The following is a 27,762-nucleotide window of genomic DNA, read 5'->3' as shown; positions in this document are numbered from 1 at the left end:
ATTAAAGATGTTTCCGGACCTTATCTTTGTTGTTTGATAAGGTTCATTCATTAGAAAAAGTCTATTTCTGATAAAATTTTTAGTTTAAAAGTATAAAAAGCGAAGAATTTTTTAAAAAATCATCAATTCCTATTAAATTGCCAACATGAATTGTGCCAAAGTGGTAAGAAATTCTTCAAATTATCATCAAATTTGCAATTTTTCATCAAAATTCATCCTTCAGATCATCATTTTATTCGGTTTTATCTGTTTTGGTGCCGCCGTGCCCGTAAAAGAGCACTTTAACTACACCTCAGATGGCGTCAATGTCGAAATCGAACTCGCTCTTGATCTGAATTTGATCGTCAATGTCAATGGAGAAAGTGTTTTCCCGCCAAATGTGACGGAAACACCTCCAACGAACATCACAACGACAACTCCTTTCCCCACGACGTCAGGAAATTGGACGACACCGAGCAACACAACCATACCACCACATTGGAATACAACCGCAAATTGGAATTCAACTACAACCTGGTCGACAGGAAATTGGTCTTCAACAACGCCTCTTCCAACATGGTCCACGAGCAATGGCACTGCTCCGGGAAATATTACGACAACAACTCCTCAAACGACGACAAATCGATCCGCAGAAGCTGAACCTTCGTTCATGGGACGTGTTTTTAGATTATTCTAAAAAAAAATATGAAAAAATAAATTATTAAAATTTTCTTTTACGTCACATGAAATGCGATTAAAAACTTTTTTTTAACATTGGCGGTCATTACCGAATGACGATAAACTTGCATGTGTGCATGTAGAGAGCGATAAAAGTCTAACAAGAATTATTTTCAACAAGAAAAACAAGGTTAAGTAAAAGTGTGGTTGGTAGAGATAAGGAGTTTTTCGATCGATTTTCCGAGTTTTGTATTCAATGGACGTCATTTTTCACAATTTTTTACGATTTTCTTTAATATTTTAGGACAATTATAATGTACTGCATATTGCGGCAATGTTCTCAAGGGAGGATGTCGTCAAACTACTGCTGACGAAACGTGGCGTGGATCCTTATTCAACTGGCGGAGTAAGTTTTTTGAAAAATTATTTAATATTTTAAGGGCTTTTTATCATGAAAAATTTCATCAATAAAATAATTGAAAAAATATTTTTTTTTTTTTACAATTTAATTAAAATTTTAATTTTTCTTTTAAATAATAAAAAAAAATATTTTTTTTAAAAAAATTTTGCAAAAAAAAATTTAAATTTATTTTTTTAAAAACAATTTAATTTTATTTAATTTTTCATTTTTTTAAAAATTAAATTGAAAAAAAATTAAATTTTAATAAATATTTTTTTAAAAAATTTTTATAAAATTAAATTTTCATCAATTTTATTTTTAAAAATATTTTTTTTATTTATTTTTTTTATAAAAAATATTTTTCTTACAAAAAATTATTGCACAATTAATTAAATTAATTTTATTATTTTTTCACAATTTTATTAGAAGCTTTAAATATTTTAAAAATAAAAAATGATCAATTTTTGTCAAAATATTTTTTTTTAATATTTAAATTTTTTTAAAATATTTATTTTAATTTTTCAAATTTTTTTTTTTTAATTAAAATTTATTTTTTAAATTATTAAAAATATTTTGTTTAAATTTTTTTTTTATTTTATTTTAAATATTTTTTTAAAATATTTTTTAATTTAATTTAACTGAAAAAAAATAATTTTATTTAAAAAAAATCTTTTTGAAAGAATTAGTATTTAAAATAAAATCTTTATTTCATCATTTTTTCAATTTAATTCATTCAATATAAAAAGAACTGAAGAATTCTTTAAAAAATATTTAAATAAAAAAAACATTTTTAATTATTGCACAGACAATTTTTTTCAATTTTTGCTTCTTTTATTTGTCTTATTTTTGGAAAAAATTTCTAGAAATGATGACGTCTCGTCTCACAAATTTATTTATTTTTAATTTTAAAAAATCTAGAATTCTCATAGAAAATTCCTTAGCACCGGAAGGGGTAGCGAGACAATCAATTTATTTATTGACAACCACAAACAAGCATATAGCATGCACAAAATAATAATAAACATTATTTTTTTTTTGAAAAAGAGGGGAGACAGACGCCACTAATACAATTGTAAAATTTTACAATAATTTTATTGACACCTTTGATTTTTCTGTGTGACTGCAGTTGTTTATTATTATTATTTATTGCCTATTTATTGTTGCTGCTGCACTTTTTTTCTCCAGCACGATTTTTTTTTTAATTTCATTGAACTTTCGAATTTCGAGTTTAGTATGAATTTTGCAGTGCATCTAACTACATCGCAATTTAATTTCAGACGCGACTTCAAACGCCAGTGCATTTGGTAGCAAGTCGTCAAACAGGAACTGCTACCTCGATTCTGCGAACGCTTCTTGCGGCCGCTGGAAAGGATATCCGTTTAAAAACAGACGCTGTAAGTACTTGAAAAAATTTTTTTTGTCGCGCCTCGAGTCATTTGCTGGTTGATCATCGCAAAAACGTGTGAGAAAAAGAAATTTGTTCGAAAAACGATACAACCGGAGTTGTACTATAACTCATTTGCATTTGATATTCCATTTCAATCACATTCCGTTTTATGTTTTTATTTTACTACCAACTTTGTGTGTTGCCACACATGTGTGAGTTTACCAAAAAAATGCGACCAAATGCAAAATAATAATAACAACTGCGTGCGATAAGTAGGTGACGACGACGTGACAGGACGTGGTGGTACAACTATCATACATCGGAATTAGTCATACATTGTTAGAAATCGCGTCGTATCCAAGGGTGTAAGGATTGTTGTTCACACTTCATTGGAATCTCCCGCGAAAAAAAAAATTTTTTTTTTGAATCAGTGACCTACAAAAATATTTTTTTCCTACCCACAATTTAATTCCAATTAGATTTTTTTTACGAATGTCATGCTCTTTTGTTGTTTTTCAATCAATCCAGTCCATCATAAGTTTTATTAAACGATTTCGTTTTATTTCAAATTAAATCCTTAATTTAGTTTGACGTGAAATTGCTTTTCGCTGGAAAATAATTGTCTTGCACAAAAAGTTAATTTCACACCTTCATGATTTTTTTTATGTCTTAATTGAATATTTTGCCTTGATAAAATTTTTCACCTTCCGACCTGACCCAAAATTGGCGCCACTTCAACGAAAGACAATGAAAGTCTTGTCACTTTTACTTTTTACAAAAGGAAAATATTTAACAAACAACGCACTTATCAAGACAATCGCTTTACAATTTATTTTCTGTTCCATTTCGCGCATCGTACGTCGCCCGTACATTGCCATCATTTTCATTTCTATATTCAATAAATTTCCATTTTTCCAGATATTTATCGCAACTTTTTTGCATTTCATGCACTTTTATTGCAATACCATGCGAACCAACGCCCTTTTATGTCTCCTTGCTGCTGTCGTTGTTTGTGTAATAAATTGATTCTTTCTTTTGTTGCAAGTCCATTTAAAAGAATTTAAAAAAAAAAAATTCTAATCAAAAAATAATGAAAAAATAAATAAATAAAAAAATATCTGAGAGAGAAGAGGCTACAAAGTTCGATTTTTTTATGCATGAAAATAGTTAGATCAATAACTTTGTTATTTTTTTCTTTTACATTGCGTTCGTCGTCGTCGTCGTTGTGAGCTGCACCTTTTCCATGCATAGCGATGCAATAAAATAAACATTTTTATTCGAACATGACAATTTTTGGGGTGATTTATTGTATTCAAATAGGCAACATTTTTTGTAAATTGAAAAATTCAGACAGACATCGTATGAAAAAAAAATGAAATATTTCAAAACAAACAAAATCTAGAGGATTATGGAAATATTTAAGCTGCACAGAAAGTAAAAGTGCATCAACCGTCCTCGAGACAATGTCCTTCTAAAGAGCTTATTTTTTCAGATTTCTTCAGAGGTATTTAAAAAAATGTCTTGAAACGATAAATAAATAATAATTTTACCACAAAATTTACTGGTAAATTATGTTTAGACTATAAATAGATTGTTTTGTATTTTCAACGATTGGCCTATTTATATAAATATTTCCTTTTTTGCCATGCATCGTTATTTAACTTGTAGTATGGAGCTAAATAATATTAATAAAATGTATTCCGTCAACGAAAAGCATTATTTTATGATTTGTAATTTACATAAACATTTACTAAATGAGGATATTTTATGTGTTTTATCGTACAAGAAAATCTAATCGAGTGGAAAATTTTTTTTTTTGCTAGCTTAATTAATATTTTTGTCGCATTATTTTTTAAATTATGTGCTACGAGCGGGTTTTAGAATGTCTGTCTGTTATTAGTTAAGAATAATATAAACTTCAAAGTTATATAAAATAAACTGGATAATATTAATTTGCTCGTTAATGTAGATTTAAAATGGCTGTGCTAAATTTATCGTGATTATGTTTAAGAAGAAAATGTAGATTTTTTAATAAAAAATTAAATCAAGAAGCTAAGATTTAAAACAATATCCTCAAAATTGATCATTTTTAGCAAAATTTAGGTACTTAGGTAAAAGAGCTTTTCTACTATTTTCGTATTACTATTCCATAAATATTACTTGTGTTCACATTGGTGCCGTCTACCCCTATTAGATATGTATTTGCTATTTTTAATTCTTGTAATTCTCGATGTGATAAAGAGTTGATAATCATATTAGCAGATGAGGTGGCGTCTTCGCCGCCAGTTATATCTGAACATATAAACTTTCCGTTTTCCTCAACAAAAACGTACATGGTTTGTTTTCGCTCACTCATTAAAAGATCTTTTTTATTTGGATTGGTTCTTGTCTTCTTTCCATAGGCTATGACACGTCTTCTAGTTTCTTGACTATCCTAATTGACTTAAGTTATACATTCGTTCGACCCCTTGCCCCATTCGTTCAGTAAAGTTATTTTTGTGTATTCGCCTTCATGATTTTTTTAGAAGGTCCAGGTACTTTAATTGGAAGATTCTCTTCAGATCAGATCAGATCTGGTGCCAAGGAGGCTTCAGATTGGTGTAAAATAATGGATTCTCACTGGATTTTTCGCGTTGAAAAAAAGGTTTGTTTTTGCGCTTAATACACAACGATGTGCACGGTGCGAAAGTTAGTATAGAACTAACAGAAGATTCTCTTAATAAGACATCATTAAATTGGCGAGTGGCCTGTCACATTTTTAAAAATGATGTTTTTAGGTCTTATATTTTCTTAAAAAAAATAATTTTATTAAATCCTTACAAAAGTTGTTAGCTAAGTTTACTTACCTGCATATCGATTATCATTGCAATAAATTTCCCTACCAAAAATGCGCTTAAGTGTATTTTCCATTATAAGTTTCTCTTCCTTAAATTTATTCGACACAATTTTGTCTTGTACGCCTTTGAAGTCGATCCCTCTTTTCATGAGTAACGGTCGTATCTACGCTAAAAAAAAATCCACCTGTACACCTCTCGCTATGTAAAAGAACAAATAGAACTATAATAAACAATAAATTGAAATAAATAATCATAAAAATATGGAAAACAAAAGAAAAAGCAGAAAAAAACAATTGAAGTTAGGTAATACGTTTAGTTTTTTGATAGTTCAGACAGACAAATAACAGAAATATAGAACAAACGCCTGATGTTTCGTTGTTGTACATAAACAATAATCGCATGTATATCTCTAAGGGAATGTGCCATCACCCCGTAATCTATGCGAGGTGTGTTTGCGTAGTCAAAATTCTACAGTTAACAGTAAAACAATACAATACAAACAACACAAACAAACAAAAAAATATGAAAAATTGCAAGCAAATATCTATTTGGAAGGTATCGATGGCAGCCAAAGAAAGTTAGTTTGAAAATGCTCCTCAATTCAGTTAGACATGTCTTTGCGACCTAGTAATAGTAATAGCAGTAGAAGAAGTAGTGTGATGCCGCCAGCAAATGATCAGACGACGGGCAGTAATCGTGCGTCGGTGTCAACGTCGAAAGCGTCGCTCGCCAAGTTGGCGAAGAGTTTTGCGCGCAAAAATGCGGAAAAGCGCGCCAATGACTCGTGGAGTAATCTCATTAAAAACGCTCTTATTTTGCAGCGCGGAAAAATCCCGTTACTCCTGGCTGTGGAAGCTGGCAACCAGTCTATGGTCAGAGAGCTGCTCTCAGCTCAAACGGCGGATCAATTGAAAGTAAGTAGCAACCTTTTTTTTCCGTTTCAGCCTCTAAAAATAGACAAAACAAAAGGCAAATTAATAGAAAACACTGCAGATAATCAATAAACCCTTGTCGCGACTCATTCATTTTTCGAAAAAGAAACAAAAGAAACGCAAAACGTCATAAATTGCTTACTCAGTTAAATAAAACACAGCTATAGTGCAAAAAAAGTCAAACAATCAAAAAAAGAAACAAGTTCAAGGAAAATACGGTGTTTATGGAGGCAAAGTTTTTGCAAATAAAATTCGTTACTTCTTAAAAATTTCCAACGAACTTCTCAACAATTTCTCCGAAAAACAAAATTTTTTTATTAAAAACCATCAATAAATCGCGAAAAAAATCAGTTACTGAAGAAAAAGTCAATATTCGCTCATATTTTAGCTATTGTGCAATGTTCGTGTCAAAAGATGTAAAATAAGGTACTTAATCATAATAATTCGTAATGTGTTATGAAATATAAACAAGTGGTGCTGTAATAATATGAATTTCTGCAGAAAATCCAAGAAATTCATAGAAAGTCTTTAAAATGCAATTTACCTGAACAAACAAACATGTTTGCCTGATTTTCCTTTCCATGTGAGGAATCAAAGTGATGGTATCAAAGTAATTATTCGTTCCATGCAAGCAACTATAATGATAAGAATACAAATATTATTTCAAGAAACTTCAATTATTGCCGCGGAAATGAAAATTTTTTTTAATTTTCGACAGTCTTTGTTCAGATTTTGACTTTAGTAGAAGACTTTCTTTTTATGTCGCGTCGTAAATGGGGAATATTGATTGATGCGGTGATTTTTTATTTAATTTAAAAAAAATATTTTTAAATGTTTTAAAATAATTTTTATTTTTTTAAAAATGTTTAAAAATATTTTTGAAATGTTTTAAAATTTATTTTAAAATTTTTCTAAGTATTTTAAAATTTTATTTTTATAAAATATTAAAAAAAAAATTTTAAATAAATTTTTTAATTTTTTTTTAAATATTTTTTGTATTTTTTATATTGTTAAAATTAATTAATTTTTTTAATCTTTTAGGCAACAGATGCGAATGGCGACACACCATTACATTTGGCAGCACGTCGACGAGATGTCGATATGGTACGGATATTGGTCGACTATGGCACGAATGTGGATTCACAAAATGGAGAGGGTCAAACGGCGTTGCATATAGCAGCGTCTGAAGGAGATGAGCAGTTAGTCAAGTATTTCTATGGGGTGAGGGCTTCTGCGGCGATTGCTGATAATCAAGGTGAATTTTTTTTTTAAATTATTGATCGAAAATTTAAATTTTATGTTAAAACTTAAAGATCTTAAGTTATTTAAGTCATAGAAAAAATTAAATTTTTTTTTTTTTTAGAAAAATAAGCAAATTTCATTGAAAATCCTCAATTATTGTATTGAAATTTGCTTTAAAATATGAAAAATTTAATTTTTTAAAAATAATTTTAATTAACTTGAGTAAAAATCCGTAATTACATATTTGAAAAAACTTTTTTTTTAATAAGATTTTTAATTTCCTCATATATTTTATTTTTTTTTTTTAATTTTGAAACTTTTTCATTTTCTTGTAGATCGTACTGCAATGCATTTGGCAGCGGAAAATGGTCATGCAACGATCATTGAAATCTTAGCGGATAAATTTAAAGCAAGTATTTTCGAACGTACCAAAGATGGAAGTACCCTCATGCATATCGCTTCGCTCAACGGTCACGCGGATTGTGCCATGATGTTGTTCAAGAAGGGCGTTTATCTGCACATGCCGAACAAAGGAGGCGCCAGAAGTATTCACACTGCTGCACGATACGGTCACGTTGGCATCATTAACACGCTGCTGCAACGAGGCGAAAAAGTTGATGTGACGACAAACGTAAGTAGCTTTTTTTCTTTTGCACAATTGATTGCGAAATAATTACATGTCCCATATTCGGATCGCCTGCAGGATAATTACACTGCCCTACATATTGCCGTGGAATCGTGCAAACCGGGTGTGGTTGAGACGTTGCTCGGTTTTGGAGCGGAAGTGCATGTCAGGGGTGGCGACAAGAAGGAAACTCCGTTGCACATTGGGGCGCGTGTCAAGGAAGGGGCTCGGTGTGCTCTTATGTTACTCAAATCAGGTGCCAATCCAAATATTGTTACCGAAGACGGGCAATCGCCGTTGCATGTCGCCGCGAAATACGGTAACGATGAGACATTAGACTTGTTGCTCGAAGATGGCGGAGACGCCTTGTTACAATCAAATGTAAGTACGTTTTTTTTTTTTTTTTTTTTTTTTTGAAAGAATAATATTTAACTTTTTGTCCCTTGCTTGATTTGAATCTTTTTTTTTTGTAATTTTGTAAAGATTTTTTTTTAAATATTGTTCAATTTTTTCTATACATTTTGTTAAATTTTAAATTAAGCCCAAAAAATGTTTAAATTAGAAAAAAAAATTTTTATTTACAAAATATTAAAAAATAGAAAATTTTATCATAAATTAGCGGATTTTTAATTTTTTTCACAATTTTTTTTCAAATTTCGTTTTTAAATATTTTTTATATAAAACATTTTGTTTAAAAATTTGTTCTACAAAATTTAAAAATAATTTTATTTTTTATGATTTTTTTTCTATTTTTTTTTTAATTTATTTTTTTTTAATTTGTTTTTTTAAATTATTTCAAAGGCTAAATATTATCGGATAAATTTTAAAAAATCAAAATAATTTTTTTAAATAAAATAAATTTTACTTTTAGATCGGTGAAACGCCCCTCCATCTCGCATGTCGTCGATGTCAGCCAATAATTGTAGAAAAGTTGATCGAATGGGTCAAAGACAAGCATGGACCGGAAGTTGCGGCGCAATATATCAACACCGTCAACGAAGATGGAGCAACAGCTCTTCATTACGCGTGTCACGTTGTCAAAGATGAAGTTGTTGTCCCCAACTCTGATCGCGAAATCGTCAAAAAACTGCTTCAAAATGGCGCCGATGTCTCACTCCAGACAAAAACCACGGCAGAAACGTGTTTCCATTATTGTGCTGTTGCCGGCAACAACGACATCCTCACAGAAATGTTATCACACATGACAGCAACCGACATCCAGAAAGCAATGAATCGTCAATCGGGCGTCGGATGGACCCCACTACTGATCGCTTGTAATCGAGGGCATATGGAGTTCGTCAATAATCTGCTGGCAAATCATGCAAGAGTTGACGTGTTCGATAACGAGGGTCGATCCGCTTTGCATTTGGCTGCCGAACATGGTTTCCTGCAAGTTTGCGACGCACTTCTCACCAACAAAGCATTTATTAATTCCAAATCTCGCGTTGGGCGAACAGCACTTCACTTGGCTGCGATGAACGGTTTTACGCATCTCGTTAAATTCTTGATTCGAGACCATAATGCCGTTATAGATATTTTAACGCTGCGCAAACAGACACCTTTGCACTTGGCAGCTGCAAGTGGGCAAATGGAAGTTTGTCGATTACTGCTGGAACTTGGTGCGAATATTGATGCCACTGACGATTTGGGCCAGAAACCCATTCATGTCGCTGCTCAAAATAACTATTCCGATGTGGCGAAGCTTTTTTTGACGCAACATCCGAATTTGGTAATGGCGACGAGTAAAGATGGCAACACTTGTGCTCATATTGCTGCCATGCAAGGTTCCGTCAAAGTAGTTGAGGAGCTTATGAAGTTCGATAGGAATGGCGTGATATCAACAAGGAACAAATTAACGGATTCGACGCCCTTGCAACTTGCTGCGGAAGGCGGGCATGCGGATGTCGTCAAAGCTTTGGTGCGTGCGGGAGCCTCCTGTACGGAAGAAAACAAATCTGGCATGACCGCCGTGCATTTGGCTGCTCAAAACGGACATGGACAAGTCTTGGAAGTCATGCGCAGCTCAAATTCGCTTCGAATCTCGAGCAAAAAACTCGGATTGACACCTTTGCATATCGCCGCGTACTACGGACAAACAGATACGGTGCGCGAATTGCTCGTTAATGTACCTGCCACAGTGAAATCTGATCCACCAAGCGGAATGTCTCTCGTACCTGAGCTGGGAACAGAGTCGGGAATGACGCCGTTGCATCTCGCTGCCTATTCGGGAAACGAAAATGTCGTCAGGCTGTTACTTAACTCGCCTGGCGTTCAAGTTGATGCGGCAACAACCGAAAATGGCTTCAATTCGTTGCATTTGGCGTGTTACGGAGGTCATGTTTCGATCGTCGGATTGCTTCTGAGTCGTTCTTCGGAACTTTTACACAGCGTGGATCGACATGGGAAAACCGGTTTGCATATCGCTTCGATGCACGGACATTTTCAGATGGTTGAAGTCCTGTTGGGACAAGGTGCGGAAATCAATGCGACAGACAAAAATGGATGGACTTCGTTGCATTGCGCTGCGAAAGCGGGTCACTTGGATGTTGTGAAGCTTCTGACGGAATCCGGGGCTCAACCAAAGTCCGAAACGAATTACGGTTGTGCTCCAATTTGGTTTGCGGCATCCGAGGGGCATTACGATGTCCTGAAATATCTCATGCATCGCGAACACGACACCTATTCCCTGATGGAGGACAAACGTTTTGTATATAATCTCATGGTTGTCTCGAAAAATCACAACAACAAGCCGATACAGGAGTTTGTATTGGTGTCGCCAGCTCCCGTGGATTGTGCTGCAAAGTTGTCCAATATTTATATTATTCTGTCAACGAAGGTTTGTACCTTAAATTTTAAAAAATTTGCTTAAAAGTGTAAAAAATTTATTTTTCTTGTAGGAAAAAGAGCGTGCGAAAGATCTTGTTGCTGCTGGAAAACAATGTGAAGCAATGGCAACTGAACTTCTGGCATTAGCAGCTGGAGCAGATTCCGCAGGACGCATCTTGACAGCCACCGATCGTCGAAATATGGAATTTCTCGACGTTCTGATAGAGAATGAGCAGAAAGAGGTTATTGCACACACAGTCGTACAAAGATATCTTCAGGTTCGTAAACTCGAAGGACGAATTTTTCATAAAATTTTATAGGAAATTGCACTTTTTTGGTTTTTTTTTTATTGAACGGGTTGTTGAAAATATTTAAAAATTTGTTTAAATTGTTAAAATTAATTATTCAAAACTGTTTTAATACGACATTTTTAAGCAAATTTTCATAAAAATTTCTATGCCGAATATTTAAAATGTAGTACTTTACATTTTTTTTATTTTAATTTTTTTTTAATATTTTAACATTTTTAGCTCAAATAGTTAAAAAATTGAAACTGAAAAAAAATTTCTCTCTTAAAATCACAAACATTTGAAACTGGAAAAAAATTAAATATAAAATTATTTCTTCTGCTCAAATTATTGAGAATTTTCGTTTATTCTTTTTAAAATTTTTATTTATTTTTTTTTATATTTTTTTACATCTTTGACAATTTTTTTTATAACCTTTAATTTTTTTAAAATTCTTTCTTAATGTTTTTTTTTATTTTTTTCTTAATTTTTTTCATTCACAAATTAGATAATTTAATGAACTTAAGGGTGTTCCAAGACCGTTTTCTGTTTCGCGTTTCCTCCCCCATCATTTTTATCAAAAATCACCATGGGGATATAGAAATTTTATATAGATTTTGAAATACTTTTTCATATTAAATGACTTAAGAAATCAAGTTTTTCTAGCTTTTTTTTAGCGATATTTAAGCTGTTTTTCAACAAGTTTGACATTTTGCACTATTTAAGAGGTTATTTCGATTAAGAAATCAAGAATTAATTTTTTACAAAAAATAACGATCAAAAACTGTGTCAAAGCAATTTTTGTCAAATCTTGCTCCAAATGGATAAAAATTTATCAGAGGGGCTCTAATTTATCATTTTTAATCATTTTGCAACTCAAAACTGCCAAAAAATTGAAACTGAAAAAAAAATTTTTCTTTGACATGGTTTTGATTTGAAAACTAAATCAAGAGAAAAACTAAATCAAAAACTGTGTCAAAGCAATTTTTGTCAAATCTTGCTCCAAATGGATAAAAATTTGTTAGAGGGCTCTAATTTATCAAAAAAAAAATTGAAACTGAAAAAAAAATTTTTTTTTGACATAGTTTTGTTTTGAAAACTAAATCAAGAGCAAAACTAAATCAAAAACTGTGTCAAAGCCATTTTTGTCAAATCATGCTCCAAATGGATAAAAATTTGTCAGAGGGCTCTAATTTATCATTTTTAATCATTTTGCAACTCAAAACTGCCAAAAAATTGAAACTGAAAAAAAAATTTTTTTTGACAAGTTTTGTTTTGAAAACTAAATCAAGTCAAAACTAAATCAAAAACTCAAAAACTGTGTCAAAGCAATCAAATCTTTCTCCAAATGGATAAAAATTTATCAGAGGGGCTCTAATTTATCATTTTTAATCATTTTATAACTCAAAACTTCCAAAAAATTGAAACTGAAAAAAAAATTTTTCTTTGACATAGTTTTGTTTTGAAAACTAAATCAAGAGAAAAACTAAATCAAAAACTGTGTCAAAGCCATTTTTTGTTAAATTTTGCTCCAAATGCATAAAAATTTATCAGAGGGCTCTAATTTATCATTTTTAATCATTTTATAACCAAAAACTGCCAAAAAATTGAAACTGAAAAAAATTTTTTTCTTTGACATAGTTTTGTTTTGAAAACTAGGTAAATGAAGAGCAAAACTAAATCAAAAACTGTGTCAAAGCCATTTTGAAAACTTTTTTAGATTAGATTATTTTTTTTAGAAAAATTTTTCAAAATAGTTTTTGGAAAGGAAAAATTAAGTCAAAACGCTAATTTTATAGCAATATCATAGAAAATATCTCAAAATTGAGCAATTTTATTACTTTTCCATACTAAATGGTACTAAAAACGAAAATCTATATAAAATTTCTATATCCCCCATGGATTTTTTTTCAAGCATGTAACGCGAAACAGAAAACGGTTTTGGAACACCCTAAAATATTTGAAACAATTTTTAACCAAAATCCTTTTAATTTATTTTTAGGAATTATGGCGCGGTAGCTTAACATGGCCTGCTTGGAAACTCATGCTACTTTTCATCAGTTTCATCCTCTGCCCGCCCGTTTGGATCGTCTTCACGCTTCCCTTAGGTCATAAGTACAACAAAGTCCCAATCATTAAATTTATGTCGTACCTCACCTCACACATCTACCTAATGTTGCATCTCATGATTGTCGGCATCACCCCAATTTACGCCGTCGTTCGTCCCAGCTTGCTGCCATATTGGTACGAATGGGGCCTTCTCGTGTGGCTTAGCGGATTACTTCTCTTCGAACTGACAAATCCGAGCGATAAATCCGGTTTGGGCAGCATAAAATTACTCGTGTTGCTGTTTGGCATCGCTGGCGTCGGCGTGCACGTTTGCGGAATGGTTTTTGTCGAGAAAAAGTACTGGCCAACGTTACTTTACTGCCGCAACCAATGCTTCGCTCTGTCCTTCCTGCTGGCTTGCGTACAAATTTTGGACTTTTTGTCGTTCCATCACCTGTTCGGACCGTGGGCCATCATCATTGGCAATCTCCTGAAGGATTTGGCGAGATTTTTGGCTGTTTTGGCCATCTTCGTGTTCGGTTTCTCGATGCACATTGTCGCGCTGAATCAATCTTTCAAGAATTTGAGTCCTGATGACATACGACGATTGTCGAGAACAGCAGCGGGAGCTCCTTACTTCTCCGATGGTGAGTACAAACATTCCAAAAAAATGTTTTTTCAACCTTGACTAACTAATTAACCCTTTAACTAAGAAAATTCTTATAAATAAACCTTCGTGTCATATCATAGCTAATAGGAATAAATAGCGATTAGTGAATTTTTCGTTAAAAAAAAAACGGAAAAAAATGTAAAAAAATTTTGTAAAATTGTAAATAATTAATTTCTGAATATTGCGTTAGAACACAATAACATCACAACGACACGGGTGAAACGAGCGGCAGCAGCTGCCATTACAGACTACCGTAGAAAACACAAAACCGATGGTATGTCCAATCAAATTCTGATATCAAAAAAAATGTCTGCTGCTTCCTGCCAATAAATGTGAATCAAATACGTTTGTCTATACCTACATTCGTGTCTCTTGTCATTAATTATTAATTTTGTCCTTGCGCATTTCTCGTCAATATTTCAGTTTTCATTAACATTTTTTGTACGCCCACATTTTTTGTACATTTTTGGGCTCCTTTTTTGAAAAAAAGCATGAATTGTTGCTTCCTGTAAAAAAAATGTCTCTCGCGCGGAATGTTTTTATGGCAGAATTTTTGCGGCATGCCCGAAATTTTTGTGTATTTTATTTTTTGTACAAAACCATTTGCACGTTTTGTGAATAATTAACTCACTTTTTGTACAGAATTTTTTGTCTAATAACATTTCAAAAATAAAAAAGGCTCCCGATCAACTTCTGATGCTCTGTGCTGCGCTGAAAAACGCTGGCTGATGTTTGAATGTTTGTCCTCGTCCCGAAAGTAAAAAGTGTTCAATGTAATTTGTGTCCAAATGTTTTGTGTCATTGTGATTTTTTTCTAATCTCGATTATTTTACGTTGAAAAATCGCGTTTGAACAGTTCCAATGACACCCATTATCGCATTTGAGCGTCTCTTTTTCGCCGTTTTTGGACAAACGTCGCCCGATGACATTAACTCGCAGCGCCATTTGCGTCCCGATTGGACCGAAAATTTATTTAAAATCGTTTATGGCGTTTACATGCTGGTCTCCGTCGTTGTACTAATCAATTTACTTATTGCTATGATGTCGGACACGTACCAACGTATTCAGGTAATTTACTTTTAAGCCATTATTAATATTTTTTCTTTTTTTTTCTCGCTCTCTTTTTGGCTCCGGCGATGTGCGATGATTAAAAATAATTTTTTTTTGCGTGACAATTCGCACAATCGCTCTCGTCCTTTGTTCCGTCGACAGTCCGTATGAATCCCATTTCATCGTTCGAGCTGTTGTTCTTCGCCGTGTTTGGTCAGACGACAACCGAACAAACGCAAACCGACAAAATCCTTAATTTACCCACCAAGACACAACCTTATTGGACAGAGTATTTGTTCAAAATTGTCTTTGGTATTTACATGTTGGTGTCTGTGGTTGTCCTTATCAATTTACTTATTGCTATGATGTCTGATACGTATCAAAGGATTCAGGTACTGGGTTGTTGTCTTAAACAAAAATTAATGTAGAGCACTTGTGACTTAATCAAGAAATTTTCCACTTTTTTTTTTAGAGAAAATCCTTTCTTCTTCTATCTCTTGAGTGTTTTATAGAAAAATTAAAAATTTTCTCACGTAATTTCTTCTATAAGGCACTTTTCTTCGAAACGTCTTTTATTTATGCGATTCTAATGGGAGTTTTTGTATTTTATTAGGCTCAATCAGATATCGAGTGGAAATTCGGATTATCGAAGCTGATTCGGAACATGCATAGAACGACGACAGCTCCCGCTCCTCTCAATCTCATCACTACTTGGCTCATGTGGATCATCGAGGTTTGCAAGGTAAGTTTTTTTTTAATTTTAATTTTAATTTTAATTTTAATTTTAATTTTAATTTTAATTTTAATTTTAATTTTAATTTTAATTTTAATTTTAATTTTAATTTTAATTTTAATTTTAATTTTAATTTTAATTTTAATTTTAATTTTAATTTTAATTTTAATTTTAATTTTAATTTTAATTTTAATTTTAATTTTAATTTTAATTTTAATTTTAATTTTAATTTTAATTTTAATTTTAATTTTAATTTTAATTTTAATTTTAATTTTAATTTTAATTTTAATTTTAATTTTAATTTTAATTTTAATTTTAATTTTAATTTTAATTTTAATTTTAATTTTAATTTTAATTTTAATTTTAATTTTAATTTTAATTTTAATTTTAATTTTAATTTTAATTTTAATTTTAATTTTAATTTTAATTTTAATTTTAATTTTAATTTTAATTTTAATTTTAATTTTAATTTTAATTTTAATTTTAATTTTAATTTTAATTTTAATTTTAATTTTAATTTTAATTTTAATTTTAATTTTAATTTTAATTTTAATTTTAATTTTAAAATACTTTAACACCAAATTTTTAATTTTAATTTTAATTTAATTTAATTTTAATTTTAATTGAAAATAAAAAAAAATACTTTAACACCAACTTTTTATCATTTTAGGCTCGGATAGCAAAGAAGAAACGCCCCAGTTTGATGCAAATGATGCATCTACAGCAAGGTAGACAAAGTCCCCGTTCTAAAGCAGGTGCTAAATGGTTATCTAAGATAAAGAAAGGTCAGGTGGCACCAAAAGGTTCGCATGTTTGCTTCTTATTAACTGTAATTTTATAATTTTGTTGTTGTAATTCCATGAAAAAAAGTTTTCTGATTGGTAAAAATTACGAGAAAAGGTCTTAAATTAATCAAATTTTTCAAAAAATTTAATACCTTTACTCTCAAAAACGAAGAATTTTAGGCTTGGCTATCAAAATATTTGCGAGCTCAGTGTTTAAAAAGGTTGTATTTTGAAAAAAGTTAAAATTTTTGTTGCTCCGAGTAATCAGTAACGGTATTTAGTCTCTCTTCTTCCGTAGTCTTCTATCTCTATTTAGTCTTTCTTTTAGAATAGTAACTAAAATTATTTTAGATTTAATTTTTTTTAGTGAGATCGTAAGTAAAATAAAAAATAGTTTATAGAGTTTCTTGAATGTTTAAAAAAAACAAATGCTTTTGACGCTTTGCTTGGTGTTTGTCAATGTCTTGAAGTGTTTGTTTGTTAAATTGTTCTAAAAATGAATTTTTGTCTGCAGATCTCTGTGATGATTATTTTCTAAAATTTATCGTATGTACCTACGTCCAATCGCATGATCGCGCTCGAATCACTCAAGTAACTTAAAAAAAAAATAAAATTATAAAAAAAATCATGATTGAAGTAATATTAGATAGCCTTCCTATCACTAAATCATAAAACTAGTTTGGTAAAAATGCATGTGGAATAAAAAAATTAGAACTAAAAGTAGATTTTTGCACGAATCGAGTAATTTTCTTAAATTTCTTCAACTATTAGAGTACTTTTAAAACTAAATTTTAGACATTTTTGGTACTGAATCTTCGTAGTTTCATTAGAAAAAATCAAATGACTTACAAAAAAGTCCACAAAAAGGTTCCACCTGTATTTTTCTGACCCGAAATTCGATAATTTCTCAAAAAAAAAAAAATTATCAAAATTATTTTCCTTAAAAAAAAAACTTGAAACCTCAACTTTTTTAGAACAATTCCTAACAAAACCTAATTGTCGTTTTTTTTACAAATTTTTTACGTGTTCAATGGCGATTCAAAAAAAAAATTAGACTCGTCCACTGCTTTATCAGTTGTACATTTGTCGCCTCTAGGATCGCAAGTTAGTTTTTCGGCAGCAGCAACGACGCGCATCGAAAATGTCGTGGATTGGGTGCAAATTGCCAACAAATATCGCGCACTGATGGGCGACGAGGAAGATCGCAGCAGCATGAGTCACGCCGACACGGATCAGGAATCGGGACACGCTGATGGCGCCGCTCAAGTTGGTAATAATGTGAATGCGGGCGTTGGCGGAGCGAATGCTCTAACGACTGCCGCCGCGAATCAGGTTTAAATCTCCCGCTAAATTTGGTGGCGGAGCGTAAAAAAGTTCTGTAAATAGAAATTTTTTTTAGGTTTAAGTAAATTTTTAGCGTAAAATTGGCACAAAATTGAAATAAAAAGAGCAATTAGAGGCGTCGATTCGCCTTTTTAACATGAAATAAGTTACCATTAAGAATTAGCAATGAAGAAAATTTTTCTATCAAGTACTTTTGTACGAGTTAGGTTGTTAGCGTTTTACTTTAGATACGTAATAAAAACAAATAACGAGTAAAAATTGTAAATAACTCGAAAAATTACAACTGTAAATAAAGCGCTTCCGGTATGAAAAGTTAGATTTTTAAGGAAATCAGTGTTAAAATGTAAATTTATTTGTAAAAAATCTAGTTTCGAATTGCAATAGTGAGTAAGGCTTAGTTTTAGATTTAATATAAAAATATAAATTATTAATAAAGATTCGAAAAAATGTTTGAATTTTTCAAATTTAAGACTTTAACAGGAGAAATTTGTAAATTTTTTTAACAAAAATTGTAAAAAATCACTTTTAGCTTTAATTTTAGGAAAGGTGCAAAGTCCGTCCTGTCTTTTGTAAATTAAATATTTAATGAACAAAACATCGTCAGTCAGTCGAGTGAGTATGATTTGTACAAATTTTGTAAAAAAAATTTTTTTTTCAGGTCAATCTAAAATTTTTCATGAAAAAAAAATATTTTTCAAAAAAATTTTCATTTTTTAATTTTTTTTTTCAGTTCGATTAAATCCAATCACGTCATTTGAATTACTCTTCTTTGCTGTATTTGGTCACGTGGTTACCGATCAAACGATTGTCGATAAATTTGATGAAAACAGCAAGAACGATCGAACGCAACCCGAGTGGTGTGACTACTTTTTCAAGCTGATCTTCGGTATTTACATGTTGGTGTCGGTAATTGTCTTGATCAATCTCCTCATTGCTATGATGTCGGACACGTACCAACGAATTCAAGCCCAATCGGATATTGAATGGAAATTTGGATTGTCCAAGTTGATCAGAAACATGTTTCGAACGACGACTGAAGCACCTCCGCTGAATTTAGTCACGACATGGGTCAAGTGGATTTTCTATAATTGCAGCTCGTTTCAGCGGTATCACGGAAAGAATAAGAGAGTGAGACAAATTGAGGTTACGCGGTACTTTGGAAAACCTGAGTAAGAAATTTTATGGATTTTTTAACAATTTCAGAAATTAAAAAAAAATTTTTTTTAGTCCAAAAACAAAAGCAGCTGCTAAGTGGCTCAAAACTACGGAACAAGCAGCAAAAGCACGTCAAGAATGTAATTTTATCAAAATTTTTCAATAAAACTTTAATTAATAAAAATTTTTAAACAGCTGTCGACGGTTCTACTGTCAATGTAAAAGGCAAACCCAATCGTTTTTCCGAGCCAGAAGCCAAAAAAGTCTCAATTGAAAAAGTAATCGATTGGCTAATGATCGCCAACAAGTTCCGCGAGATCTCCGGCGATGAAGAATATCTCGAAAACATGCAGAACCAAGAAACGGAAAACGATGAAAACGTAGAAGCTAGAGTAGCAGCTGCCGCCGCCGCTGCAGCAGTTGGAGCTGTTGTCTAAAAAAAATGCTCAATTTGCTTTAAAAAAAAGTTTATTTTCGATACATTAGAAATAAATTAGTTCTAAAAATATTTTTGTGTGACTTTCATGTTCAGACAGGCTTCTCTTTGTGCGTTTTCATGTGAAGCTTAACGTGGTAATTGCGATTGAACATTTTTCCACAGATCGGACACGCATGAGATCTTCCGACGGTGTGGAGTTTTTGATGCGATTTCATGACTCGTTCAGATTTGAAGAAATTCTGGCAAATGTCGCATTGGTACTTGTTTTCCGTGTTGTGAGTATTTTCGTGGTCCGTTCGATGACTTGGAGTGCGAAAGCGTTTGGGGCAGTAGTTGCATTTGTACATTTTACTAAAATCAAAAAAGAAAATTGTTGAATTTTTAAAAATTCTAAATTTTTTTAATGAAATTTTTTACTTGTTGTCTGCATGATCCATTCTGATGTGATTTCGCAGGTCAGCTAAAAAAAAGAAAAATTAATTATTGACTTTTAAAAGAATTTAAAAAAAAATAATTAGGTAGTTATATTTAAAAATAATTAAATTTAAACATTAACTTTTAAATTTAACTTAATTAATTCTATTACAAAAAATTAATTAAAAATTAAAGAAAAAAAAAATAAAAAATAAATAAAAATTTTAAAAACATATAAATAAAATTTCTAAACAAAATTGATTTTTTAAAATTAATTATTTTTATTAAAATTAGATAATTCTTTAAATTAAATTAAATTTTAAATAAAAATTATATTTTTTAATCAATTATTTTTATAATTAAAATTTAATTTTAAATTAAATAATTTAATTTAATTTAATTGATTATTTATTTTAAATTTAATTTTTAATTAATTTAAATTGAAGTTTATATTTAAAAAAAAAAATTAAATAATTTTTATTATCAAAATATTAATTAATTAATGATTTAATTAATTTTTTTTTCAAAAATTTAATTAACTATTTTTTTTTAATTTAAAAAAAAACAAATAAAAAAAATATAAAAATAAAAAAAAAATTAAAATAAATACTCACAAGGTGACAAATAAGTTTCTCCACACTCCTCACATTTCTGCTCGTCATGCACTTTAAGATGATTTTTCAGCGCTGCCTGATTCACAAACTTCTTCGAACAAATATTGCACGAAAGAACTCTTTTTTTGCAACTATCTCTCACATGCGTGCCATATTCCTTCTTGGTCTTAAACTGCTCTTTGCAATACGGACACGTCAATTCGATAATTTTCTCCTTGTAATGCGAATACCTGATGTGCCCGAGTAATTTGTAGAAAAAATCAAAACTTGTCTCGCAATCACGCAACGGACAATCGAAATTTTTGGTGTGACTGAAGCTGTGATACTTCACGGACTCGATATTTTTGTAGGATTTTTGACAAACGCCACAAATGAGCGGCGAATCGTTTTTCAGTTCGAACGTTTCAAACATTTCGAGATATCCTGTTTCATCTAATTCACTTTGGTCCTTGAAAAGAAAGATTTTTTTACTAATCGCTGGCAACGTTTGAAATTCACGATCGTTTCCAGATTTTTTGGGATCCAAAATTTCATGTCCGTTTTTCAGATGATTTTTTATTTGATCGTACGAGACAAAAACGGCTTTGCAAACTTCGCAGCAGTAAAATTCAGTGTTGTCAAATAACACGGGCAGCACAATTTCATGTAAAATTCGATGTTTTTCGATATCTTCCGGTCCTTGATACAATTTATGGCAAATTGGACAATGATATGCTACATTTGTGATTTCTACAATTTTATCTTCTTCCGAATCCGAATCTTTTTTCGCATCTTCCGTGATTTCTTCTTCGATAAATTGATCATCATCGTCGTCAATTTCGGCAATTTGGATTAATTCCGTGTTTTCTGGCAGTGAAAATGGTTCTTGGGACGACTGTGATGGCTCTTCAGTGTAAATTTGCATTGGTTCGGCTTCCTTTTCTTCACTTTTTTGAAGCATCAAGTCCAAATTTTGAATGAAATCCGAAAGAATCTTGGAATGTTTTGTTCTCATGTGACTTTGTAAGACTTGGGCAGTTGAAAGACGTTCATAGCATCCGGGAATGACACAAAAATTGCCGTCTGCGTCTCGATCGAAGCAGGAATATAAATTGTAAAGTTCGTCAAACTCATCCCCGATGTCACCAAAAGCTTTTTCAACTTTTTCTTGGATTTTTGAATACTGTATCCCGTCTTCGAAAGCATCTTCGTTGACATTTTCATCAAATTTTGCAGTAATTTCGTCGTCTGTTTGGCAAGAAAAGTCATTTGTACTCGTTTTTTCAGGTTTTGGAAGGACCTCGTAAAAAGTGTAATCGTATCCAGGCTCCAATAAGTCGTGCAACACCTTGTTTGAGCTCTCACATTTCCGTTTGAACTTTATCGACTCAATTAGCTTCTTTTTACATTCGATACAGATCTTTTGTGGGAGTTTATCGTTGTGAACAATCTAAAAAAGAGACTTTTACAATGAAATTTCATTAAAAATTCAACAAAAACTTACTTTAATTCGAAAAAACTGCTGAAATACTGTCGGTAACGTAACTAAATTTCCATCGATAATCTCTTTTACGAACAAATTCGTCAAGGGCTTGGATTCCAGACAAATTCTACAAATCACTTCAGGATCCAAATTGACTGGACAATCAAAATCATCCATTCTGAAGGTTTTAATTCATGAATTTTCTATTTTTTGGAGCGATTTTTGCCCGCCCGATGCTCGAACGCGCGATGTAAACAAACATTTTCTTACTCCTCACGGAATTTATCGAATTAGCAGAATGGCGATTTTAATTTTATCACTTTTATTCGTCTCACGAAATTCTCAAAATCAAATCAAAACAATGAGAATTTTTCACAGTCACATATTTCATTGAATTAAAGACGAAATCTGCCAAAATCGAGTGAAAATCAGTAAATTAAAGGATATATCGAGCACTCTCCTGGCCAGTAACGGTGTGAAAATGAGGTAAATTAGATGAAAAATTAAAATAATTCAAAATTAATTGGGTGCTCTTGAAAAATTAGGCCAATTCTTATCACGTTTTGCGTATAGACGTCGCAGAGAAATCGTAAAACTGCACTTATCTCACAAACCCCTTTGATTCTCATACAAATGTGATGACTAATTACATGTTTTTTTTGTCTCGCCCACAGCAGAAATGACTGATCGTCCCAGATGTTTAGATTGGGTGCCTCTTGCGACCCACAATTGCCTCCGTTTACGCAATCTCATCCAAATTATTGGTCAAAACATCGATTGCAAGCACGATGATACAACGCATTTGTATTTTACGCTGCACACGACGCCCATGTCGTCGCCCTTTTACAAAAGTAACGCCGTGGAAATGACTCGCGATGGCACTTGTCGCTGGCCCGAGATCCATTTGCCCGACAAAATGGGAAAATCCTCGGCGACTTGTGTTTGTGTTCGGGTTTGGGAGCAAAGAGCACCGCGAAACAACAACAACAACAGTAGTTTAGGAGATTTAATGAGCAATCACGATGACCCCCCAACTGACACCGTTCTCATGTTTTGGGGCATTTATTTCTCAGGACTCGTGCCTGTGCTGAAGCGAACCGAAGCACGATACCGCAAAAATACGCTGGTCTTTCAGATGCATGGGGGACTTTTTGCTTCCGCAGACACCTTTGACCCGAATTACATCTCGAAAGCGGCATTTCCGTCGTGCCTGCCCAACTTTCAGGCCAGCATGGGAAGCCAATCGTCGCTCGGGTCGTCGTCATACGGCAAAAAATCGCTCGATCCGTATGACAGAACGCAAAACTGTGATGAAAATAAATTATTTTCTAAGGTAAAACGACTCAGTTCGACGCCAAATAAGGGAATGTTACCGATAAAAAGTAGTCCGGATCTCACATCGCTTCTCTGGAATGGAAGTCCGTCGAAATTTTCACCACTCAACGACAACAATTCCAGTTTTTCGAGCAGTTTCGGCAATGCTAATGACCTGGGCGAGACTTTTTCGCAAAGCGGCGGCGAGAGTTTAGTGAAATTCCGGTATCTCAAGATGGAATTTAAGGAAACGGATGTGCGACGCTCGTATTCCGTGAATAAACTCCTTTTGCTGCAGGAGAAACAACGTCGAATCAAGAACCAAATGGAAGAATGTGCGGAATTGCGTGAAAGAATCTACACCAAAAGTGCATATTGCTTGAATTTGGACATGATAGCGAATCATGCGTCGTTACTCTACAAGCAACCGAAAGTTTTGCCGGGCATGGGTCGTCAACTAAGTCGTTTGTTGTACCAAGAAGAGGCACCGCAAAAGCCCGAAGACATTCTCAAAGGGCAAGAGTTGCGGCGACAAATAGAAGTAGCGAAATTTAGGTGTAAGGGACTCCGTGACGAACGAGATCGCATGAAAATCGAATTGAGACACACGAACGAGCGACTAACTAAAATTTCGGATCGCAATATTTTGCTGGAATCGGAAACGATGTCGCGTTACCGAGGTTTGAGCAAGGAAACGGACCAATTGATGCAGAAAAGGATGGCATTTGCGAGTCAACGTGATATTTTGGAGAGACTGAGGCATGATCTGTTCGAGAAACGGAAACGATTAATCAGGGATTTGCAAGAAATTTATCCAATTGCACAGGTAAAAATTTAAATTTTGATGAAAACTTACCAAAAATTGATGAATTTCTTAATTTTTAGGTACACAATGAACTTTTTACGATCCAAAAAGTTCCATTGCCAAACGCTGAAGCATATCGCCTTTATACTGTATCGCCTATGGAACTCAGTATCGCCTTGGGATTCACGTCTCATGTAATAATTCTATGTTCCAGAATTCTAAATGTTCCTTTAAGGTAATTTTCTATTAAATTTTTCACCTAAATTTACTAATTTTGTTGATTTTTTGCAGAAATAACGTTATTCACGAAGGATCCCGATCACGCATCGAAGACAATATAAAGCCAATTGCGAAACAAGATAGAATGTAAGTCCCCAAAACTTCAAAAATTTCCATAAAAAACATAAATTTTAATTTTTGTCGTAGATTTCCGTTATTTTGTCGTTCAAATCCTCCTCCGCAAAATCTCCTCTACGGCGTTTTCCTGCTGAATCAAAATATACTCCAAATCAAACATTATCTCGGCATGAAAATAACCGATACACGTGCCACACTTCCCAATCTCCTCAATATCCTGGATGGCGTGCCTGTGGATACAACAGTCTTTAGTTTGTATCAGAATCCGGCGGCGCCAGCATCTTCAGTCAGTGGCTCGTCTTCTGTGGATCTGAATTCGAGCATTAGTAACATTTTGGGCGACCTCAAATCGTCACCCATTGAAATTAATGGAACAAAATCCAAAAATCGGTGAGTTTTTAGCAAAATTTTATGTGAAAAAATTTTAATTTAATTTTTTTTCTTGTAGAATCTGTCGTTCCTTGACTGATAGTGAGCACCAACACATTCCAACGCGTCCCTTATTGCGTAAAAGCATGCGACTTTCGGGTTCCGAACCGAGTTTGTGTGAAATTGAAACGTCATCGTACGATGGACAACATGAACGGCCCATGCTAATCTCCGCGGCGATGCCACAAAGCAAAATCCAGATGGGCAAAAGTAATACAACGTCAAATTTTATAAGTGAACGTGATGAAAATCTGTAACAATACAAATTTAACTTATTTGAATTTATTTCGAGTGTAAAGAAAAATTACAAAAAAAAATTATTTATAATCGAGAAAAAATGTGTAATCGCAGTTCGTATCGTTTGTTGTTATAATTTAGGACGGAAAAAGTATTCAGATTTATTTAATTATTTTACCAAATAAATAAAATAAAATTTAATCAAAGCCTTTAATTTAAAATTTTAATTTGAAAAAAAAAATAAATTAAAAATTCAAACTGATTTTTCATAAAAAATTAAAAAATATAAAATATTAAATTAAAATTATTTTTTTTTAAATTCAAATTTAAATTATTTTTTAATTTTTAGGTAAATTTAAATTAATTTTTTTTTTTTTAAAATTTTAATTATTTTTTAAAAAATAATTTAAAATTATTTTTTTATTATTTTTAAAATATTTTAAAATTAATTTTAATTTTTAAATGTTTTAAAATTAATTTTGATTTTGTGATTTTTTTAATTTTTCACGAAAAATCAGTCTCTCACCCCAACACTCAGACATAAATTGATCAAAATTTGTTTATTTTCAACGAAATGTACACAGAGAGAAATTTACGAGTATTTTTTCACACACACATCTCGCACAATTTATTACCTCAGATATTTACAAGTCGTCTCCTCCTCATTGACGCTAAACGTGCCGCGCGTATTATGAAAATTTTTCCCGGTAACAAGTGTACAGAATGCAACATGTGGCAACAGTTGTGTGTTTGTTTCTCCCAATTCCAATCCAATAATAATTTCACTCGTAAAGCACAAATTTTTCTCAGTCCGTTAGTTGAGAAATGACCGGCGAGGCGTAAAGTCGCAATTTATTTAAAAAAAAAAAAGTATTTTTATCGTGAACTCGTTATTTTTTTTTTATTTTGGAAAATTTAACGAAAAAAAAATTGTTAGAAAAAAAATTTAAAATATTTTTTGCGCAACATCCAAGTGTTTCTTCTTGAGAAAAAAATGTAAAAATGTAAAATTCGTGATGTTTCTTACTTTTTTTCCTCATAAAAATCCGTAAAAAGTGCATAATTAGTCATTTTAATACTATCACACACGTGAGCAAAACAATTATGTCATTTGACAAACAGCGGTATTTTTTTTGACGATTGTCTCGAATGTTTCGAAAGAAAAGTGCAGGAAATTATAATAAGATACAATAATTGCGTTTTTTATGGTACTTTTGACGTCTCTTATAAAAAAAATGTGTAATTAAACAAAAAACCGAGCGTTTAGGCATGCTATTTAAATATTGCCGTAAAGTTAAAACAAAAAGTCAATAAAAAGAAATCATTGAGTAATGAATTTTTTTTTTGTTTTTCTCATAAACTTAAGTGGATTAGGCATGGAAGTGTGGTGCAAAGCGATCATAGTTCATTTGATAGCAAATTTACGAAAAAAGAGTAATGAAGTGACTCAATTGCGATGAATTATTGCTTTTGTTTGGAAAATTACTGATTTGACGGGTGTTTTCAACGAAATTATCGATAAATAAAAAAAAATAATGAAAAAATATTTTTAAAAAATTTTTATATTAAGAAGTCATGTGAAGTTTTAAAAATATTAAAAAAATAAAAATTAAAAAAATTTTTTTTTTGAAATGAAATTAAAAGATTTTAATAAAAAGGACTTTAAATTAAAAAAAAATATTTTAAAATTTAATTTTTTTAATTTTTCAAAATTTTTTATGGACAATTTATTAGAATTTGAGTGAAAATCAGAATAAAAAAGTTCTAAATAATTTTTTTTTCTCAATGATTTTGATGACTTTTTATAAAAAAAAATCAATAAAACTTTGAAAGGCATAATACAAAACTTTTATTTTGGAAAATTATTTAATTAAAAATTTAAAAAAACTTATTTGATTTGACTTCACTCGATCTATGATATTTCATTAAAAAAAAATATTAATTAAAAAATTTAAAAATTAAAATAATTTTTTTTATTTAAAATTCATTTAAAAATTAAGAAAAATTTATTAAAATTTTTAATTTTTTATCCCAAGTTTCTTGTAATTTTTTAAAAATTTTGAAATTTTATCATGAAATTTAATAAAAATGTAAAAATTGAAAAATTTAAGTCAAAAAAATCATCACAAAGTTCGTTGAAACCATCAGTAAACTTCACTAAATTTACCTTTTACGCAAAATTCAGTGTCGGCAGATCACTTGTCAAGTGCAATTTTCATCACGATTGATGTTAACAGCCATGGGGTCAATTAATAATTTATTTTTCGCACCAAAAAGGGGATTCCACTCATTCCGTTCTGGCGTGTCGTGACATTCGGTCGCTTTTTTGTTGCTATCTTATTTTTTTAAGCGTTAATAAAGAAAAAAATTCAATCCAGATCACGCATAAAAGAAGGCACCATAGTGCGTCTAACGCTAAATATAGACGAATCGTGTCTGTTCCATGTCACTCTGTGTTGTGTTGTAAAACTCAATCGTAAAATAAACAAAAGCATCAAATTAATAAAGTCGACAAATAAACCCCGTAATTGGTTTGATTAAACGGAGAAAATTAATTTTCGTTTTTTTTTCTTCAACGAAACACGAGGAAGTGAAAAAAGTGAGAAAAATCAGAACAACACCAAGTCGCTAATGGCTTCATCATCATCAGCACCGTCAACAAGAACATATGTTCTTCATGTATTCAAATTGCAATAACGCATCAAATAATGC

The 27,762-nt window shown here is 31.6% G+C and overlaps 4 protein-coding genes across 5 annotated transcripts in view; 3 read left to right on the top strand and 1 right to left on the bottom strand.

Annotated features, from left to right (window-relative positions):
- Positions 1-19,416, top strand: part of LOC134828581 (uncharacterized) — a 32,710-nt gene extending 13,294 nt beyond the window's left edge. The window contains exons 3-18 of the mRNA XM_063841559.1: positions 962-1,063; positions 2,335-2,451; positions 6,103-6,195; positions 7,255-7,468; positions 7,791-8,086; positions 8,159-8,461; positions 8,952-10,916; positions 10,978-11,184; positions 13,196-13,889; positions 14,769-14,980; positions 15,576-15,704; positions 16,366-16,480; positions 17,535-17,750; positions 18,555-18,993; positions 19,052-19,119; positions 19,175-19,416. Of these exons, the coding sequence (XP_063697629.1) occupies positions 962-1,063; positions 2,335-2,451; positions 6,103-6,195; positions 7,255-7,468; positions 7,791-8,086; positions 8,159-8,461; positions 8,952-10,916; positions 10,978-11,184; positions 13,196-13,889; positions 14,769-14,980; positions 15,576-15,704; positions 16,366-16,480; positions 17,535-17,750; positions 18,555-18,993; positions 19,052-19,119; positions 19,175-19,416 (5,412 nt within the window). The remainder of the gene's footprint in view (positions 1-961; positions 1,064-2,334; positions 2,452-6,102; positions 6,196-7,254; positions 7,469-7,790; positions 8,087-8,158; positions 8,462-8,951; positions 10,917-10,977; positions 11,185-13,195; positions 13,890-14,768; positions 14,981-15,575; positions 15,705-16,365; positions 16,481-17,534; positions 17,751-18,554; positions 18,994-19,051; positions 19,120-19,174) is intronic.
- LOC134832298 (protein let-653-like) lies at positions 84-676 on the top strand. The gene is made up of 2 exons (XM_063846283.1): positions 84-163; positions 224-676. Exons 1-2 carry the CDS (start codon positions 146-148, stop codon positions 674-676), a joined length of 471 nt encoding a protein of 156 aa, XP_063702353.1. The 5' UTR covers positions 84-145.
- Positions 19,417-19,439: 23 nt separating the features above from the next.
- Positions 19,440-22,138, bottom strand: LOC134831079 (zinc finger protein 62-like). The gene is made up of 4 exons (XM_063844721.1): positions 21,930-22,138; positions 20,447-21,875; positions 19,836-19,878; positions 19,440-19,769 (listed from the first exon to the last, which is right to left on the bottom strand). Exons 1-4 carry the CDS (start codon positions 22,083-22,085, stop codon positions 19,508-19,510), a joined length of 1,890 nt encoding a protein of 629 aa, XP_063700791.1. The 5' UTR covers positions 22,086-22,138; the 3' UTR covers positions 19,440-19,507.
- A 124-nt stretch (positions 22,139-22,262) lies between these two features.
- On the top strand, positions 22,263-25,231 carry LOC134830392 (UV radiation resistance-associated gene protein). 2 transcript variants are annotated; one of them, XM_063843857.1, is made up of 6 exons: positions 22,263-22,394; positions 22,586-24,048; positions 24,108-24,262; positions 24,319-24,393; positions 24,454-24,774; positions 24,833-25,231. In XM_063843857.1, exons 2-6 carry the CDS (start codon positions 22,588-22,590, stop codon positions 25,068-25,070), a joined length of 2,250 nt encoding a protein of 749 aa, XP_063699927.1. In that variant the 5' UTR covers positions 22,263-22,394; positions 22,586-22,587; the 3' UTR covers positions 25,071-25,231. The 2 variants fall into 2 exon arrangements, with proteins under 2 accessions (XP_063699927.1, XP_063699926.1); XM_063843856.1 differs by having other exon boundaries at positions 22,583-24,048.
- The last annotated feature ends 2,531 nt before the right edge of the window (positions 25,232-27,762 follow it).

The sequence above is a fragment of the Culicoides brevitarsis genome, chromosome 2, assembly GCF_036172545.1.
Source record: "Culicoides brevitarsis isolate CSIRO-B50_1 chromosome 2, AGI_CSIRO_Cbre_v1, whole genome shotgun sequence".
Taxonomy (NCBI): Eukaryota; Metazoa; Arthropoda; class Insecta; order Diptera; family Ceratopogonidae; genus Culicoides; species Culicoides brevitarsis.
The sequence above is the reverse complement of the archived record's forward strand: the minus strand, read 5'-3'. Positions and strand labels throughout refer to the sequence as shown.

Excerpts from the sequence above, each read along its gene's own strand:
- LOC134831079 (XM_063844721.1), bottom strand. The coding sequence starts at position 22,085 with ATGGATGATTTTGATTGTCCAGTCAATTTGGATCCTGAAGTGATTTGT. Across the intron at positions 21,876-21,929 it reads AGCAGTTTTTTCGAATTAAA|ATTGTTCACAACGATAAACT; the intron begins GTAAGTTTTTGT and ends TCTCTTTTTTAG. Across the intron at positions 19,879-20,446 it reads AGAAACTTATTTGTCACCTT|CTGACCTGCGAAATCACATC; the intron begins GTGAGTATTTAT and ends TCTTTTTTTTAG.
- LOC134830392 (XM_063843857.1), top strand. The coding sequence starts at position 22,588 with ATGACTGATCGTCCCAGATGTTTAGATTGGGTGCCTCTTGCGACCCAC. Across the intron at positions 24,263-24,318 it reads ATTCTAAATGTTCCTTTAAG|AAATAACGTTATTCACGAAG; the intron begins GTAATTTTCTAT and ends GATTTTTTGCAG. Across the intron at positions 24,394-24,453 it reads ATTGCGAAACAAGATAGAAT|ATTTCCGTTATTTTGTCGTT; the intron begins GTAAGTCCCCAA and ends TTTTTGTCGTAG.